Below are 19555 nucleotides of genomic sequence, written 5' to 3'. Positions count from 1 at the left end.
TACTGCTGCCCTGGATGTTAGTGTGTCTTATTACCTAGTCATACTGCTGCCCTGGATGTTAGTGTGTCTTATTACCTAGTCATACTGCTGCCCTGGATGTTAGTGTGTCTTATTACCTAGTCATACTGCTGCCCTGGATATTAGTGTGTCTCATTAGGTAGTCATACAGCTGCCCTGGATGTTAGTGTGTCTTATTACCTAGTCATACTGCTGCCCTGGATGTTAGTGTGTTTTATTACCTAGTCATACTGCTGCCCTGGATGTTAGTGTGTCTTATTACCTTGTCATACTGCTGCCCTGGATGTTAGTGTGTCTTATTACCTAGTCATACTGCTGCCCTGGATGTTAGTGTGTCTTATTACCTAGTCACACTGCTGCCCTGGATGTTAGTGTGTCTTATTACCTAGTCATACTGCTGCCCTGGATATTAGTGTGTCTCATTAGGTAGTCATACAGCTGCCCTGGATGTTAGTGTGTCTTATTACCTAGTCATACTGCTGCCCTGGATGTTAGTGTGTTTTATTACCTAGTCATACTGCTGCCCTGGATGTTAGTGTGTCTTATTACCTAGTCATACTGCTGCCCTGGATGTTAGTGTGTCTTATTACCTAGTCATACTGCTGCCCTGAGTGTTAGTGTGTCTTATTACCTAGTCATACTGCTGCCCTGGATGTTAGTGTGTCTTATTACCTAGTCATACTGCTGCCCTGGATGTTAGTGTGTCTTATTACCTAGTCATACTGCTGCCCTGGATGTTAGTGTGTCTTATTACCTGGTCATGCTGCTGCCCTGTATGTTAGTGTGTCTTATTACCTAGTCATACTGCTGCCCTGGATGTTAGTGTGTCTTACTACCTAGTCATACTGCTGCACTGGATATTAATGTGTCTCATTATCTAGTCATACTGCTGCCCTGGATGTTAGTGTGTCTTATTACCTAGTCATACTGATGCCCTGGATGTTAGAGTGTCTCATTACCTAGTCATACTGCTGCCCTGGATGTTAGTGTGTCTTACTACCTAGTCATACTGCTGCACTGGATGTTAATGTGTCTCATTACCTAGTCATACTGCTGCCCTGGATGTTAGTGTGTCTTATTACCTTGTCATACTGCTGCCCTGGACGTTAGTGTGTCTTATTACCTAGTCATACTGCTGCCCTGGATGTTAGTGTGTCTTATTGCCTAGTCATACTGCTGCCCTGGATGTTAGTGTGTCTTATTACCTTGTCATACTGCTGCCCTGGACGTTAGTGTGTCTTATTACCTAGTCATACTGCTGCCCTGGATGTTAGTTTGTCTTATTACCTAGTCATTCTGCTGCCCTGGATGTTAGTTTGTCTTATTACCTAGTCATACTGCTGCCCTGGATGTTAGTGTGTCTTATTACCTAGTCATACTGCTGCCCTGGATGTTAGTTTGTCTTATTACCTAGTCATACTGCTGCCCTGGATGTTAGTGTGCCTTGCTACCTAGTCATACTGCTGCCCTGGATGTTAGTGTGTCTCATTACCTAGTCGTACTGCTGCACTGGATGTTAGTGTGTCTTATTACCTAGTCATACTGCTGCCCTGGATGTTAGTGTGTCTTATTACCTAGTCATACTGCTGCCCTGGATTTTAGTGTGTCTTATTACCTAGTCATACTGCTGCCCTGGATGTTAGTGTGTCTTATTACCTAGTCATACTGCTGCCCTCGATGTTAGTGTGTCTTACTACCTAGTCATACTGCTGCACTGGATGATAGTGTGTCTTATTACCTAGTCATACTGCTGCCCTGGATATTAGTGTGTTTTATATATGATCACTATTTTCATGCATATTCCGTATTTATTGTATCTTTTCTATGTTGGGTCGGTACTATGATATGGCATATCCTACTATCAGAATGTCACCCTGTGACAGGCACTTTGAGACATCTGTAACACAGTGTTCACAATGGGGTGTTAGCAGTACTTATTTCAACTAGACTATGTTGGAAAATTTCTTTCCAACAAGTATTCCTATGTATGCTGGCATTCCTCACTGTATAGCCTCACCTCGCATGTATGCAGTACTGTGAGTAATACATTTTTCTGGTCTTCTGTGACACGATGCACAACATACGTACAAACATACTGTAAATTTGAGTCAGTGAATTCAATTACATTTCTGCTTTCTTTCCATTTTTAGCATGTGCTTAGGATACCACTTGACAGCTTATTTACATGTTGGCTGTGTTATCCACCTTGATGTGCACACAGGTGCAGTTGTTGTTTTGTATTCACTCATGGGTTCTATCCTTTTCTGATATGCTGCAACATTTCCCGCTATCTTCCCTCTGTACATGTTAGTATGTGCATGATATATGGTACTAGAAACATGTATGCATGTGCAGGCTTAGCAGGTTTGTTTATTCTATATGTTCTTGTTAGGTAAAGGTTGCCACATACATGTAAAATTGTTAGCTGATTGTGAACTAACTTTTATAGTGTGTTTTCAAGGTATTGTGTCTTGTATATTATTCTGCAATCCTGTTGACAAATGTTCTATGTTTTTGTGTTGTGTCTGTGTGGTGTTGACATGTGCAGTAATTTGACTCTGGATAGTATTTAGACATCTGTTTGAAAGGGGATGTGCTATGTTTGGCAGTCACTCTGCAAATATATAAACCATGCTATTACAGCAATCATGACTGCTCTACTTTAGTGCTGTTAACAGGACATGTATCTTACTTATGTGCCATACAGCTTGATGATGTAACACAGAAATTGGAGATCTCTGGATACATTTATTTCACATGCACAGACATGCTGTTTTTTATTTCACATGCACTTTCTCCAGCCATCTGTTTGCTATGTACCTCTTCAGCGTGGCACCTCTCTTCTTTCATTACATCTACTCCTGTATGTGTTGTTTATCATTTTATGTTAGTTTGCAGTATGCTGTCACTCTTTTCATATTGTTCTGCTCTCCATTGAACCATGTGCCTCTTACGTACCTGTCTTTCAGTATGTTGTGTCTTTTCGGCTTTTCCCAGTTAGGGGTCGCCACAGCTGAACTCCGGTCCGCTAATGATTGGTAGTTGATTTTTACATGCCGAGTTACCAGCCCTGATGCACAACCTTCAACGAAGGTACGCACATTCACGCATGTTTCCATGCAGAAGATGCTCTAGCTGAGAATCGAACCGGACAGCGTCTGACTGTGAGGCAACAACGCTACAGCTTTCATAAAAGATGTAGTAGGACATCACCACCCCCTAAAATACCAATTCATCTTCTTTATTCTCTGGATATTACCCTTACATGTATTCTTTGTGTTACTTACTTCTGTGTTTTTATCTGTCCTTATTTCCTCTTTCCTATGTGTCCCACCTCTGGTAGTACTTGCATTGGTACCAGATTTATATATACATACATATATATATATATATATATATATATATATATATATATATGTATATATATTATACTTTACTGCAGTGCACACTGAAGTTATGTGACACTACATCCACTAATGACACTTGCTAACGTTGTTTAGCATATCTTTTAACAGTGCAATCATTTGCAGCACTGCCATGAATGTTGCTAATACTGCAAGTATGTATTGCTCAAGTACATTCATTGCAGTTTGCATTGAGTCTTTAATCTTCTCAGATAGCCTTGCTGTCTTTCAGAGACATTTTGTGTAGTGTGCATAACCCTTGGAGTTACTTTTACTAATATGTCTTCTTTTGCATAATGAATAATTCTCTTTTGTTAGGCATATCTTTATTATTCTTCACTATTTTGATACTTGTAGTGTTGGCAGAAGTGCATGGTGAATCTACTCTGGTGACAGACCTCTCAACTGTCCCTGTTTTGGAGGATTGTTCCTATTTTTAGGCTTGTCTTACCCTTTCACATAATTTTCTAAACCCTCTCATCACACTGATTCAGTGCAATACATTGAAAATCACACTACATGGCCATTATATTAGTGCTACCAACAATTTAAAGAAATGGAATACACATCTTACATCTTCCTTTTTCAGATTCAAAAAATAAATGACCTTGTGTGATAAAATTTTGCAATATAGTACATTAAATATACTGATTTTGCATTGAATCTGTAATAATTTGCTGATATCTTTACATTATTTTTGTCACTCTCTGTTTTTATACACGTGTTTCTGAGTAGTATCCCACATTTATTTATTTTATTTATTTATTTTACATTTGTTGACCGGGCTAGTCTAGCTGGATACATTTCCATTTTCAGTAGAGGCCCGGGGAGAAAAGCTCCACACAAATTTTAACAAAAAAAGTCAAAAATAAACAAGCAAATGGACAAATCATCATAGATGAAAAGACAAATAAAAAAAAATATAGTACCCAATAACAGATATACACATGACGAGAATCACATTTCTAAGAATAACATTATTAGCTGTAATAACATCAAGAACAAGGCACAAAACAGAGAGCAAAATTGACTTATAATATTATATAGAACTAATCTGAGTAACAAAAGGAGAAAGAGAAACACTATAGTAGGAGAGGAGGAAGGGAAGCAGTTTAAGAAAAGAGAGGGAAATGTTAAAAAAATGGAAGAGAGAGATTAACATAGAGGAAAGAAGAAAACACATTCCCACTGGAAGTGAATAATGTTGTGTGCTATTCGGTATTGAGATTTTATACTAATTAAATAGCTATATTTGTGTCAGGATGTGCTTTCCAATGGTCTTTGATTCTATTTTAAATATCTACAGATTAAGGAGTATGCCTGTTGGTTGTCTTCAGTAGCTGCTCAGATTATTTGTAAGCCAATTCCATGCTTTTACTGTAAAATTTGAATCCATCAGTAGTAAGACCAGCTTCACATTTAATTTTTAAGGTGTGGCTGTTGTCTATCACTGAAGAATATATTAAATAATAAAGGACCCAGTATAAAAGTACAGTATAGAACATACTGTGTAATCATCTAGTATCCGCATAGCTATTCAGCATAACTTCCCACTATTGTTCATTTTGGAAAAAATATTATTTATCTATTATTACTTAGTAAATGTGTCTATCTGTTCAATATGATTGATTATTTTAAAGGTCTTCCTAAAATCAAACAGTCAAAATGAAACCAGAATTATTAATTGATAAAGTTTAATAACAGTTGTCAGTTATACAGTCCCAGTGCATCCTAAACACTGCTTGCTAAGAATTACATATTTTATAATGAAATATTATCTGCCTTTATTAAGTTTAAAATGTTTTAAAGCATGTTTCTTTATTTCTTTGGTCCTCATGCCATAAATTATTGGATTAAGCATTCCGGGCAGTATAATATACAAACAGGACAGTGTTGCAAGCAAGGTGTCTGAAATATCTTGTGTGTATCTATGCATAACAGCAGCAAATGTGGATGTTGTGTAAGTTAAAAGCACAACAATGAGATGGGAGCTGCATGTACTTAAAGCTTTAGTACCATTCTTCACAGAAGCTAATTTTAATACATTTACAAGAATCATAGTGTATGTCAGTATAATAAAAAAAACATCAGTTATTCCAATGAATGCAATCACCAGTCCATATACACTATGTAACACAGATTTTGTGCAGCTAATTTCTATCAGTGATTCATAGTCACAGTAAGAAGTAACAAGGTTATTTGACCTACAGTATGATACACTGGAAGCAAGTACAGGCATTGGGGTAACAAAAATTAAACTCCGTGTAATGCATAACATCGCAGTCTTTTTAAGAGTAGAATTTGAAAATATAGCTGAATACCTTAAAGGGTAGCAAATTGCAAAGTATCGATCAAAAGACATAGCAACTAGAAAAGAAGATGCAACAATTGCAGAAAAGAAGATGCAAAAGAGTTGGATAAAACAGCCTTCTCTGCTAATGTTGTTAATATCAAACCATAACATTATTATTATTCTCGGCAAAACTGAACTGCTTAATGCAAGATCTGCAACACCCAGCATGCAAATAAATATATGCATTGGTTCTTGTAGTCTTTCTTCACTACTAATAATTATCAGAATAATGACATTGCCTAATAATGTGATGATATATATTATACAAAAAGGAATAGATATCCAGCCCTGAAACCCTGGAAAATCAAAAAGAACAAACTGATCTGGGGATAGAATTGTAGTGTTCATTTTTCCTTGTTCACACCGTTCAGGAATTGCTTCAAAATTACTTTCACGTTTAAAATATGGTCTTGTGCTGTGCTAGAGATAAAAAAATGAAAGCAGCAGATAAACAGCGACTAATAAAAATGCATCGTAATTTGTGTTGTTTAAGAATTGTTTATTAGATAAAAAATTACTTTTATGGTGCATCACTGAATCGCTGCATATATATAATGCTTCTTTCAAAAGTGTTGTGCAATATTGTGAAAACACATATTTTGTATAATCTTAATGTAGTTAACTATGCATTAAAATCTGTAACCTAGTTCATTTTCATAAATTTTTGGCAACCAATTAAAATGATTAAGCCTGAGCTTATGAAATAGTACCCCACCCCACAATGAGAGCACTGCAGTCTGCCTTCTTGTGAATTTCATGGTTACAATACATCTTTAACAATCAGCAGAATGATATATATCTTCTTCTATACCAAAAAGATAAACATAAACAAACCAAAAACTGTAACCCTATCTAATGACCTATTCCCCAGACAGTACTTTGGAATAATCACTTTGACACTGATTAGTATTTGGGCATCAGCAGGATAGCAGATATTTTATTTTTGGCATAGTGATAGGGTAAATATGATCTGATCACTGATAGGAAAACATATGAGTTTTTTAGTGGGCATCACACTGAGATTCTAGACAGTATAAACAGAGATGCATTTCATGGTGGTGGGCAACTTGTCCCACATTAAGAAAATATACTGCAGTGTAGGGCAGACATTAACAACAAAGCAGCATGTAAGTAAGAAGCATATCTCTCAAATGTACTTCATTATGACGATTGTTCCTCGTCTGACTCTTAAAAATGTTATGTGCCACACTGTTCCACATTGAAAGGGTTTGGCACCCATTCATGGTTAACAATGTCTTTTTTAATAAATATCCCTAGTAAATAATACTGAATAATGCTGTGTCATATTAATTTAGCAAAATAATTCTATTTAGGTATGAAAAAATGATGAATAACAATGTGGTAAGCTTCGTAGTTGAAGTCTTCAGTAAGTAAGTGTTCAACCTTTTGCCCATTTATTTGACATTGTGAGTGACAATGTTCAGCATTTTGGAGATGAAAGGTTGAAATTTATGGCAGGAGAAAAAATCTGCTTTAAGGAGATAGACAAGGCAGATAGGAAACATCATAAGCAAGACTGACAGATGTAGCTGAGAGGATGTTAAGAAGGGTAAGGGAGCAGACTTTTGTTTTACTGCCTGATTGTGCAAATATCATGAAAATGTATCTGCCACCTATAATGTGAGTAACCTCAGCTGGTGGCTGGTTGGCACTGTACTTAAAAAAAGTTACTTGATGAGAAAGACAATTGCATAGTCAGCAAATTGGAACCTTATTGATCCCATGAAAGGGGGGGGGGGTCACAGAAATGAGAGGAAAGAGTTATAGCAAGCATGGTAATAAACAGCAAAAACATGGTAATGTAAAGTAGGGCTGAAAGAAGGTAAGGCACATATTTTATTACGCAGGAAAAGCCCTCATTTTATGTAAATTAAGAGAAATGGAACAGGGAATTGGTGAAAAACATGAGAGGTAATAAAGGAGTAAAGTAGTTGCTGGCTAGGCTGGAGAGCACACAAATACAAATGGAACAATGCCAATGAGCAGGGTGAATCTGCATACACAAGGAGATGAAACACGAGGCACATAACAGACAAACATAGGACAGACATCTGCAACAACTGGAAAGGCCGCAGAAATACCTCACTAAATGAATCACAGGCCTAAAGCAGATGCCCTATGCTGACTGTCTAAAAGAAATCCAGCTATACTCTGTCACATATCGTCTACTCAGAGGCAATCTCTGCTTAACATACAAGGCCATGTCAAACCCAGAGCTGTTGGACATGCTACCCTTAAAGAAATCCCAATCCCTCAGAGCCACACACTCCAGGGATCTAAACCTTGTCATCACAATGAACAAAACATGCTGGAGGGATAGGTTCCTGACCCAGAGACTCCCCAGACTCTGGAATAGATTGCCCATACATGTCAAGCAGAGTGCCTCTTTGGCCCTCTTCAAAAGGAACCTTGACGATTGGATGGGAGATAGGAAATCCACCCTGGGATCATGTCAGTCACCCTGATAGACAGAGGTCCAGGGAAGTAAATATTGTGGGAAGAAATAGCCAGGGAATTGTTATGGCTAGGCTTGTATAGGCCATAGGGCTAATAGCCTAGTACCAACCTATGAACCTATGAACCTATAAGGCAAATAGCTGGAGACACTGTGAGATAGATGCAGCATTCCAGATTTCTTCCATCTTAGAGGAAAATTACCAGGGCCTATTAGATGGAGTTTTTGGATTCAGGTTTCTGGTAGCATGCACCACATCTACCTCTGGAGGTCTGATGGCATCAGCCAGCTAGTCAAGTAAGTCTGACACCCATTGCAGCAGGGATGGTAACATGATGGCCCAATGTGCCATTGTCAGCTGTTGCCTCCACCATATCTCCATCTCCATACAATCTGGAACAGGTGATTGTAGTGGGCTATCTGTGGTGGGCTTGGACTCTCCTCTAGTGAGTCAGTTCTACCCACTTAACCTGCTTCAGTCTCAGTCCTTGGTTAAGGCAACAGAGGGAGGTGACTAATGCACATTCAACTCAGATAGACCTGCAAAAGGGAGATAAAAATGGAAAGGTGTTATTAGAGATGAGGATCCATTGCTCGTACACTGTACATAGTTCAGGGGTGGAAATAGGACACCACTAAGCCTGCTATGTTGTTAGTCTCGGTTTCTGTTTGTTGCAGTTGGCAACATTCTCCTTTCTTTCTGTCTATGCTAAAGACAAAATGAATATACCAGCTATCTCCTTTCTCATACATGCATGAATAAGATGCAAATTACAGTCCAAAGCTACAGATCCATTTAAACTTGCAATCAAAAAAAAAAGCCTGAGATGGCAGCCACAGTCCCAGTCATATACTATACTATAATGATTATGTATAATGAAGCAGTGGTGGAAGAGGGCCCATAGCTAGGTCAGCAATCTATGCAATCACATATTGGTACAATGGAGCACAAGTGTCTTACACAACCACAGGTGTGTTTAATAAAGCAGAAGCATAAAATGGTGACCGCAATCCTCAAGAGCAGTGCCATGTCCCCTATACCACAAACAGGGCTGTCACAATAACACAACAGCAGCACACTCAGAACTCAGATACCCCCAGAAGTCGACCTGGCGAATCCTAGGCTTTGTCAGAGAAAAATTGCTATCAACAACAGAACTGTGAAAAACAGAAAAAACAGGTAATTAATTGCAATATAGCATTCAGTAGAAATGGCAACCATTTATTTGACTGTTCATGGTATCTTTGCCTCACCTCTGCATCTCATTCTAGGAAATCTTCAGGATAGTGGCAGCATAGGTCACTGTACTACTGCCTACACTACTTGCTGGAATGGTGAATAATGGTTGCCCCGGACAGCTGGTCTACCACCTCATACCAAACATTTACCTTATGGAATGGGCTTGCATAAGGTCCCAATATCAACTTCCTAAACTGTCTGTGCAGGAGAAATAGCACAATTTGGCTTAACTCATTACATCCGAGTGATGCCTCCAGGAGCATCTATAGTTAACTCTTGCTGACACCTCTGGGCATCAAATATTGCTTCTTCATATTTGCATCAATAATTCTAAAGCCATGCTATGTACAAGGTTTTAAAAGATTTCATCTTAAAGCTTACATGATGGTAAACTCAACTACATTAATATTTGACCTTTGTCTAGTACATGTAAATACAAATTAACTGTTGTTTTTATGAGATTAATTTAAATAGATATAGTTTTCACATTTTTCTAAATATCTCAACACTCAAGTAACAAAGACAGAACTCTTTAGCCTCATATGAAAGCTCTCAGCTCGACAAATAAAATGCTGCTGACAGTATGTGTGTAACTTGTGTGGTTGCTGAGATATTGTAAGTTGTTTACAAAATACAACAAATGTAATAGTTACTCCGTGGAATTCACGAAAGTTATTTGTCCATGCAGGAGCAGTGTAGCCACTCCTGCATGGAATATGGCTGCCAAGCGATCCAAGAACATATTGTTTTGACGTGCACAAGCGAGCCAACACTGTTCCTGCATGGAAATCCATGCAGGATGCTAATTACCTCATTTGCTGTGAAAACCATGCAAATGAGGTGAATTAGAGATCCAGGAAGCAGGCAGGTAACAGTGCAGGAACAGTGTAAGGTGCAGAAATGTATTCGGCTACTAGCCGAATACATTTCTGCAAAAATCAAAACAGAGCCATAACAGCTCCAATAAAAGCATAGGCATGGTAAACATTATAATTTTTATAAAAATAAAAGTTTATTTTATTGTGGCCGATCTCAGCCATTGAAGCATAGGGCAGCACTGCGCAAATTGGATTGTGGGAAAAAAATAGTGTAAAGTCAATTTTAAGGTAAACCTGCATTTTGCCATTATTCTCAATGGCAAGCAGAATAAAAACAATGGCAGGGAACAGTGGTTGCTAAGGGGGAAGGCTCTTGTGTAGTGCAGTAACTATGGATTATGGCAGTGGGGTATGTTAACGAGGGGACTTATACTTAATCACAAAATTCTTCTAAGTGTCACACTACACCTAACCATGTAGGTGCTCTAACACCATTGTGTAGGCAGGAAGAGCAACTAACATGAAAAGGTTGTGTGCCATGCTTGCTGTAAAGCACATTGGAGCTCCATTGCCCAAGGTTTGCACTTAGCTAAGCACAGCTAAGTGAGGGTGTGTGTCTGTGGCTGTATAGTCTTATTCCATGAGCTGAGGAGCATGTACACTAGCTAAATGGGTCTGTGCAGCATGCCCTGGGACTTAAACAGGAACGATATAGGAAAAAAAGGAAATAGCAGAACAAGGGAAATGCAGTACAAATCAGCAATATGGGATTCTGCAACTCACAATGGGCAACTGAAAGTACTCAATAATACAGCTGGCAGGTGGCTGCATAGCTGAAAATGGGAGAAGATGTAAAAAAAAGAAATAAAGGGCAAAAGCACAATAAAGGAGAAATGAAGTAGAAACACTAATATGGGACTCTTGCAACTCACAATGGGCCATCCAAAGCACACAATAATACAGCTGGCAGGTGGCTGCATAGCTAAAAATGGGAGGAGATGTAAGTAAAAATTAATTAAAAAAGGGCAACAGCAGAATAAAGGCAATTATGCACAAATTACCACTAATGCCTCTAACACAATGGCCAAATCAAAGCCATTAGTAATACAGGTGGCAGCTGGAATGTATCATAGTCAGCCAATCATACAAGCAGCATCTGCAGCACAACAGTATAAAGTATGGAAACACCTTACGGTCTGTTTTTTCCCACACACTCTGCACCATTGGTGTATACATGTAAGGTAATTTTAACTGGAAACTGTTAGGGGCTGCCATTGCTTTGATCCATCAGTATGTGCTAGAGGCTGATGGCGGAGAGTAGGATAATGCTGACAACCACTGCAGACCAAGGAGGAGGAGAAGAGTGTTCATACCCAGGGTAACCTACCAGGGGCTACATGATCTGGAGATAGTAGAGCACTACAGGGTGGACAGAGACATACTTCAGCAAAGAACTGAGCTGTGCCAACCTCAACTCAGAGCTAGAACCAACAGAGGGGAACCAGTCCCAGTGTATACCAAGGTATGTGTTGCCTTAAGAATTCTAGCTGCAGGTATTTTCCAAAGACCTACTGGGGACATCATGGGGGTCTCACAGGCATCTGCATCCAGGGTACTCTACCAGTTCCTGGATGCCATGCTACCACATGCTGGTGAGCACATTTACTTCCCCAACACCCATGAGCAGAGGACCAGCAATATACATCTCTTCCACCATGTAGCAGAATACCTGGAGGTACTGGGTGCCATAGACTGCATGCACATCCACATCAAAGCACCACCCAGTGAACAGGGTAGGGTCTACATAAACCACAAGGGATTTCCCCTACATCAGCTGCCAGGTCATGTGCAATGCTCAGGGCATTATTATAAACGTGTGTGCTGGCAGCTCTGGAAGCTATTGCTACTCCCACATCTGCCATTCATCATGGCTGTACCAGGCATTTGCCAGTGGTGGCATCCCATATGCTGGCTATGCACTGGAGCCATGGCTGATGACAACCATCAGAAATGCACACCCACCCACACAAGAACACCATAATGAGGCACACGCACAAACTGGGATCATTATAAAGCATATGTCTGGGCTGCTCAAGTCATGGTTCTGCTGCCTTGACATATCTGAAGGAGCCTCACAGTACTCTCCAGCCACATGTGCACTCATGTTCATAGTATGTGCCATGCAACACAATATGATTCTTTGGTAACAGCTGCAGCAGCAAGAGCATGGGATTGGGCCACATAGCCACCATCATTGCCTAGGTCCCCACAGGCACAGAGGGACTCACAGGAGGAGGTCCCTGAGCCTGCTCCCATAGGCAGATGGAGGCGTGCCCAGTATGCTCATGCCTTGGCAAAGAGGCAATGCATTGCACACACACTGACACTGTAGGGAGTCCAGGGACTGACACCTCTCTCTGACTTGCACACACAGTAAAATGGATGACACGCACACATATCACATTACCTGTAACTTACCACGTATAGGCAATGTACTGTGTGCATCCAACATAGGTAGCCCTCAAACACTGTCCTCACAACTGCCACAAGCACAAGGTAATTCAGTCTTCCTAACAATAAATTAATGGAAAGTATGTTCTGCTAGCATATCTGTGGTAACGATGCATACATGCAAGGGAATGGGGTGGCCTACTGGGATAGCAGCACACAACTGACAGCTATGTGGGACACCAGGAAATGTCTGGCCAAAACTGGCCTCCACACACTATGCAATAGTACCCAAGGTGGCAAATCCCACTGCAGTATATGCGTGGGGACAACTAACTGGGGGGGTCATAGGTCACAAGCATGGATGTCATGGTGGGGGTCCCATAACCCCCACTCACACCCACACAGCAAGTCAGCTGTAGAAAACCACAGATAAATGTCTGGTAAAGGCACACAAATGCCAGCAATGTTGAATTAACCACCTACAGACTCACACAGTGATAGCACAGCAGGACCCACAGTTGCAGTAAGGCTATGAAGGGTAAGAAGTCTGAAACTCAAATGTATGCCAGTACAATCTGACCTCGGCCCTTTACTGATATGCCTCCAGTCCCCAAGACAGGGCACAATAGCATGGTAAACAGTACCAAAATGTAAAGCAAATATCACCACAGTCTGTGCAAATGTGTACAGTTGACAGGTGTGCCCCCCCATATACCTACACAAATGCAGTAACATATGGAAATAGCAGCATAGCGCACATTGGCATGGCTGTAACAATACACATGAAAACATGTTGCCTGTCCACAATATGCATGTGTCAATGAGCTATGTGTATGTGTAGTTAATACTGTCTGGATCTAGTCAGAATGTTCTCCTGCCAGTCATCTTGTACTGCCATAGGTATAGTGCTGCCTTTGACAGCGCCATGTGCAGATAACTGCGGTGCTGACTGTTATGCATGTCAGTGACATCCACTCTGCTACTGACTTACCTGGAAGTCACAGTGCTATGTTGAATATACTACACTTATTAGTGACATCTTGAAGGATATGTAGCAGAAGTGCAAAGGCTTTTGTGAATATAAGTGCTTTGTGGTACTGTTGCCAGTTCATTCTCAATAGTCCTTTTTCTTACATTTGCTTTTACAAATAATGGACATGCCTGCACAGTTGAATGCACTAAATACCCACACCCATAACTCCCAACCTCTGACAGCAAGATGTCTGGACAAGGGCAGAAATAAAAGTGGAACAAAGGCAGAATGACAGTCATGTGTTGTAAATATCACCCTTACATACTGAGGAAGTTTGTAGGGTGAGGGGTTTGCAGTAGCGGGAATTGTTTGAAGGTTATGCATTCTAAAACAGCAATGTCTGTATTATTTTGTAACATCACACTTCAATTATATGTAATGAACTTGCCATAAACACACAAATTTACGTAGAAAGGATGAAACCTCTAGCCAAACACCTATACAACCTGCCAAAAAATTTACAGGTCAGAAGTATGCACACGCAAGGATATGATATCTCAGGTGAGAAAGATACCACACAAGCAGGAGATCCCCAGCCAGTATATCATCAGGTTGCTGGACTGTTTACACAGCTGTATGTCATTACTACACTGGCTACAGCCACACCTCACAAATGACCTTGCTGGGCAAGAATTTACATAGCTGCCCTCATAATATTAATTTATGCATCATACAACTAGTATTCCTCCGGTAAAGCACTGTGATGATCTGAGAATGTCTGCCACTAGGTAATGACACAATACATTGCAGTGTCAGACTACAGATATGTCAGAAAATGTCTGCTAAACAAAACAAGTACCCTGAGGAAAGTCCTGTGTACTCCTGAGAGGTATGGCTGCAGCACACAAAATCCTGGACTGGAATACACCTATCTCTATAATGAAGTCCCACCCTAAATATAGAAGGTCACACTGAGCATGCTCCTGCACTTAGAGAATCACAGGACATGTTGGAACTCACATCAAAATATATGACTGTATTGTGTATATATGTCTGTGCATACAGACAGCTATGTACACCTCAACTGCCCCCCCCCCACACACACACACACATCAGACAGGATTACTCTCAGTTAGTTGTAGGTGGCCCATATGTGATATATCTGCATCTGTTGCATGAGATAAACACACACACACACACACATATATATATATATATATATATATATATATATATATATATATATATATATAGGCAACAGATAACATATGTCAAGAATGCACACACATAGAGAGACACAGGGGGACACAGAGTGAGTAACACATGGATACCCTGAATGGCATACAGCAATGTCCTGCTGTGGACAGTGGCATATCTGTTGTAAACAGTTGCACGTGCCAGCATAAAAGGTAAGCCCCATTGTGTAACAGTACTAAGGTTGAGTTTACAATATCACATCACTTGCATGTGTGTGTGTGTGTGTGTGTGTGTGTGTGTGTGTGTGTGTGTGTGTGTGTGTGTGTGTATGTGTGTGTGTGTGTGTGTGTGTGTGTGTGTGTGTGTGTGTGTGTGTGTGTGTGTGTGTGTGTGTGTGTGTGTGTGTGTGTGTGTGTGTGTGTGTGTGTGTGTGTGTGTGTGTGTCTCAATAGGTCCAAGTATTAGGAGACTATTCCCATTCAGTGCACTTCACATTGCCCTACTTCACAAGATCTGCTGCTTTCATTCACCTTAGAAGTATCATTGGAGACCGATCACCTCTGTAGCACATGCAGTAAATGCTTAACACTATAGTAGAAATAACTAGATAGGTAGGGGTTCTAATCTCAATACTGGCAACTGTGTGTGTGATAGTTGTTATGTGAGTGTGAGCGAGTGTGTGTTTGTTTGTAGGTGAAACAGTTTTAGGCCATTCCCACCCACAACACTTCCCAATGCCTCACTTTATCAGTCCTGCTGATGTCATTCCCCTTATTGGGACCTTTGGCCAGTTGTCACCCTAGTGAGCTCTGTAGCATGTATGATAACTGTGTAACACTATAGTACAAATCACTAGCTAGATAAGGGTTCTAATCTTAGGTCTGGCAAATGAGTGTGTGTGGATGTTTATAAGAAGAACAATTTTGATAAGTTTCCCACCCACTGCATTACTTTGTCACTCCTGCTGATGTCATTCCCCTTTATGAGCACCTTTGGCCAGTTGTCAGCTCAGTAAGCTCTGTAGCATGTGAGATAACTGTGTAACACTATAGTACAAATAACTAGATAGGCAGGGGGGTCTACTTTCAGATCTGGTAAATGTGTGTGTGTTTGTGAAAGTGTGTATGTTTGTAGGAAGAAGTATTTTGATAAGTTACCCACCCACTGGCCTACTGTATTAGTCATGCTGATGTCACTCTCCTTATAAGTTCATAGGTGTGTACTAGGCTAATGGCCCTGGAGCCATTACAAGCCTTGCCCATAGAAGTGCCTTGACATTGTGCGACTCAATGTTAGTTCAGAGTGCATCCATCAAGTAGAGCCACTAGAGTGATCCCTGGGGTGAAATTTCTATTACCCATCCACTTATCACATCTCTCTGGAATAGGGTTATCTAGGTGCTTTGCTTGACATGTATGGGAAGTCTATTCCAGGGCATGTGCAGTGTCTGGGTGAGGAACCTGTCCCTCCAGCATGTTGTGTTGAGTGTGGTAATGAGGTGGAGGTCCCTGCAGTGTGTGGTACAGAGAGATAGGGATGTCTTTAGATGTATCAGTTGTAAAAGAGCTGAGTCAGACATGGCTTTGCAAGTCAATCAGAGATCGCCTCTAAGTAGGTGATATGAGACAGAGAATAGCTGGAGTCTTTTGAGTCTGTCTGTGTAGGACATGTGTTTAATGCCTAGGATCCTCATTGTGAGGTACTTCTCTGGCTTCTCCAGCTGTTGCAGTTGTCTAGTGAGGTACATGCCAAATGGGCCATTATACGTGATGATTGGTCTAATGAGGGAAGAGTACACAGAGATGATGACCTCTTTCTTCCAGGATGCAAAACCCTTGGTAATGAGATGTGGCACATAGAAGAATTTCCTGACCACAGTTACAATGTGGTGGCTAAAGGAGAGGTTGCTGTCAACCTGTGTCCGCAGATCTCTTATAGCGTCTACAGTGTTTAGTGGACTCCCATTGATGTGGTACTTAGTGGGAACTGAGATTTTACCAAAGGGGCTGATGATGTGGTGTTAAGCTTCAGGCCATGATTTTCACACCAGTCAGTGGTCTCAGTGAGGCCATTTTGTAGGATGTCTGCATCACTTGTGGAGTTAATGATGACTCCCAGCTTGTAGTTGTCTGTGAACTTGGCCAGCCAGAATTCCTTTGTGTTGGCCCAGACTCCTGAGAAGTAGATGCTGAATAGGAGAGTATCCAGGTGTGATCCCTGTGGGACTCCACTAATGACTGGCTGGCAGTCTGACTTGGAGCTCACTACTTTCACACTGTGTGTTCTATCTGTGAGCCAATTTGCAACCCCCCCCCAGTGATATAGGGGTTGATGCCTAGTTTGGTGGGTTCATCACTAATTCCTGACTGAGGAATGGTATCAAGAGCCTTGGCCAGATTGATGTAGGCTGTATGCAGGGCCTTTCTGTCATACACAACCCTGGTGACTGTTTTAAGGAAGTCAACCAGGTTGAGCAGGCATGATTTCCCTTTCACAAAGCAAACTGTGTGGGGTCCAGAGTTAGGAGATTACCTATATGTTTGTCGATCAGGTCCCTGATGATGTGCTCCATAGCTGTACATATCAGACTTGTCAAGCTAATGAACTGATAATTCCCAGGGTCTGTAGTTGCCAAACCTTTATGGAGAGGGATGACTGTATCAGTGTGTCATTTGGGAGGGACAAAGCCGGAAGTGAGGCTGTGACTGAACAGGACACACAGATGTGGTGCCAGGTATCTTTGTAGTTCATGTAGAACACAGCCAGGGATAATTTTTGGTCACATGGAAGCTTTATTCTTGCCCATGGGCAATGCAGGTGTAACCTGGGTGGCAGTAATCCTGTGTGCCTGGCATTCTTCTGGCATTCTGATTGTTCCCCTAGGGGAGGAGAGAGGGGTAAAGCTGGCACTGAATGTGTTGGCAAGAATGTTGGCAATATATGTTGGCTCAGTATAGGAGGTAGCATTGTGCAGTAACTCAGAGCACTTCTGGGTATTGGCGTGGAGGTTTTTGATATAACTATCAAAGGATTTTTGGTTGTTGTCAGTGTCTGCTGCTGCAATTCTACCATCATAGCTGGCATTAGATGATTTCATGAGGGATCTCAAGTTGTTGTTGAGGCTTTTAAAGGGTTTTACCACTCTTGGGACTCCACCTTTTTCAGCAACAGTTTCTTCCTTCTGTTGTACAGGTTATTAATGGCAGGGGACCACCAGATTGGCCTCCAGTGTTTGAAGGAGAGTGTCATGGTTCTGTTAGGTATGACTAGTTCCATGCATTGATGTACATGTTTGTACAGTGCATTTGTGTATGATTTGGCAGTCATGCCGGTATTTTCCATTGGCATTGGTGCTGTGAAGTTACCCACCTCTGTTTTTATGAGTCCAAAGTCAGCTTTGGAGAAGTTATTCAAGGTGGTTACTTTTGCGGGGGGTGTGGGTGAGACGCGGATTTCCATGGTGATTACTCTATGTTGGATCTGACCAGGTAGGAACTGACTACTGTTGTCAAGCAACGATCCCATAAGTTATAATCAACACAGGTCAAGGATGTTGCTTCCTCTACTGGGTGCCAAAATGAGCTGGTCCAGGGCATTGTAACTGCTGAATTCCAGGAAGCATTGGGCCAGTGTATTGGTGCTTGAGTATCTTTCCCAGTTGATGGAGGGGTAGTTGAACTCTCCTAATATGAGAGTGTTGGTTTGGACCTTGATAGATTCCAGGGTGTTGAGGAATGTGGACTAAGAGTCTAGGGACATGGATGGGGACCTATAGCAAGCTATGACCTGGATTGCACTATTACCCAATGTCAGTTGTACCTGAAGTATCTCAGATGCATTATGCTGAGATACTACTCTGGATGTGTGCATATCCATTATTAATATGGAGACACCACCGCCTTTGGAGCTGTGGTCCATGTTTTGGGGATGACAGATGTGGAATGAGTTATAGGCTGGTAGTGCAGGGGTGCGATCTGCTGCTGTAAACCAGGTCTCTGTTTCAGCACAAATGTCAATGTTCTCCATTTTAAGGAGTGCTTTGAGTGACTGCATCTTGAGATGTAGATGTCTAGTGTTGAGCAGCACGACCCTCAGATTGCATATATGTATAGCTGTTATGGTGGTAATTTGATATGGAACACCACCTAAAAAGGCACAAATGGGGTGGCAAGACATTTAGCCAGTATCCCAGGGGTGACAGATGCAGGCCATCTCTGGCAACTTTTCGCAGTCTGTTAATCATGTCATCCTAAGCAGACAGATATTGAATCCCATGAGAGTAACATCAGACACTTTAGCCAATTATTGAAGTCAATCATTTGCTGTTTGTACTGCAGTATCAGTCTGGGTGACAGTAGTATATTGCTCGGGGCTACTATCATACCTGCCTGGCCCAAATAATCTGAGAGCTCCACCATGTCTTTTTTCATGTAGTCCAGGGGGGTCTACTTCATATGATCGACAGACCATTTGATTGACACCCATTTGGTCGACAGCTCATTTGGTCGACAACCAGTATTCAAGGCACTTAACAGGGATTTTCCCCCCTCCCCAATGTTGTGCAACCCTGGAGTTGTTATATATAGTTAGTGGGGATGTGGGGGGCACAGCTGCCCACATTGGCG

At 41.2% G+C, this 19555-nt stretch overlaps 1 protein-coding gene across 1 annotated transcript in view; it reads right to left on the bottom strand.

Annotated features, from left to right (window-relative positions):
- Positions 1 to 5196: 5196 nt before the first annotated feature.
- The window catches only part of LOC122802277 (olfactory receptor 52K1-like), a 113153-nt gene continuing 98794 nt past the window's right edge, over positions 5197 to 19555 (bottom strand). Inside the window, exon 3 of the mRNA XM_044071927.1 lies at positions 5197 to 6195. Coding sequence (XP_043927862.1) covers positions 5197 to 6195 — 999 coding nt within the window. The remainder of the gene's footprint in view (positions 6196 to 19555) is intronic.

Source organism: Protopterus annectens, chromosome 5.part0 (genome assembly GCF_019279795.1).
Source record: "Protopterus annectens isolate FY-2018-M chromosome 5.part0, PAN1.0, whole genome shotgun sequence".
Taxonomy (NCBI): Eukaryota; Metazoa; Chordata; order Ceratodontiformes; family Protopteridae; genus Protopterus; species Protopterus annectens.
The sequence above is the reverse complement of the archived record's forward strand: the minus strand, read 5'-3'. Positions and strand labels throughout refer to the sequence as shown.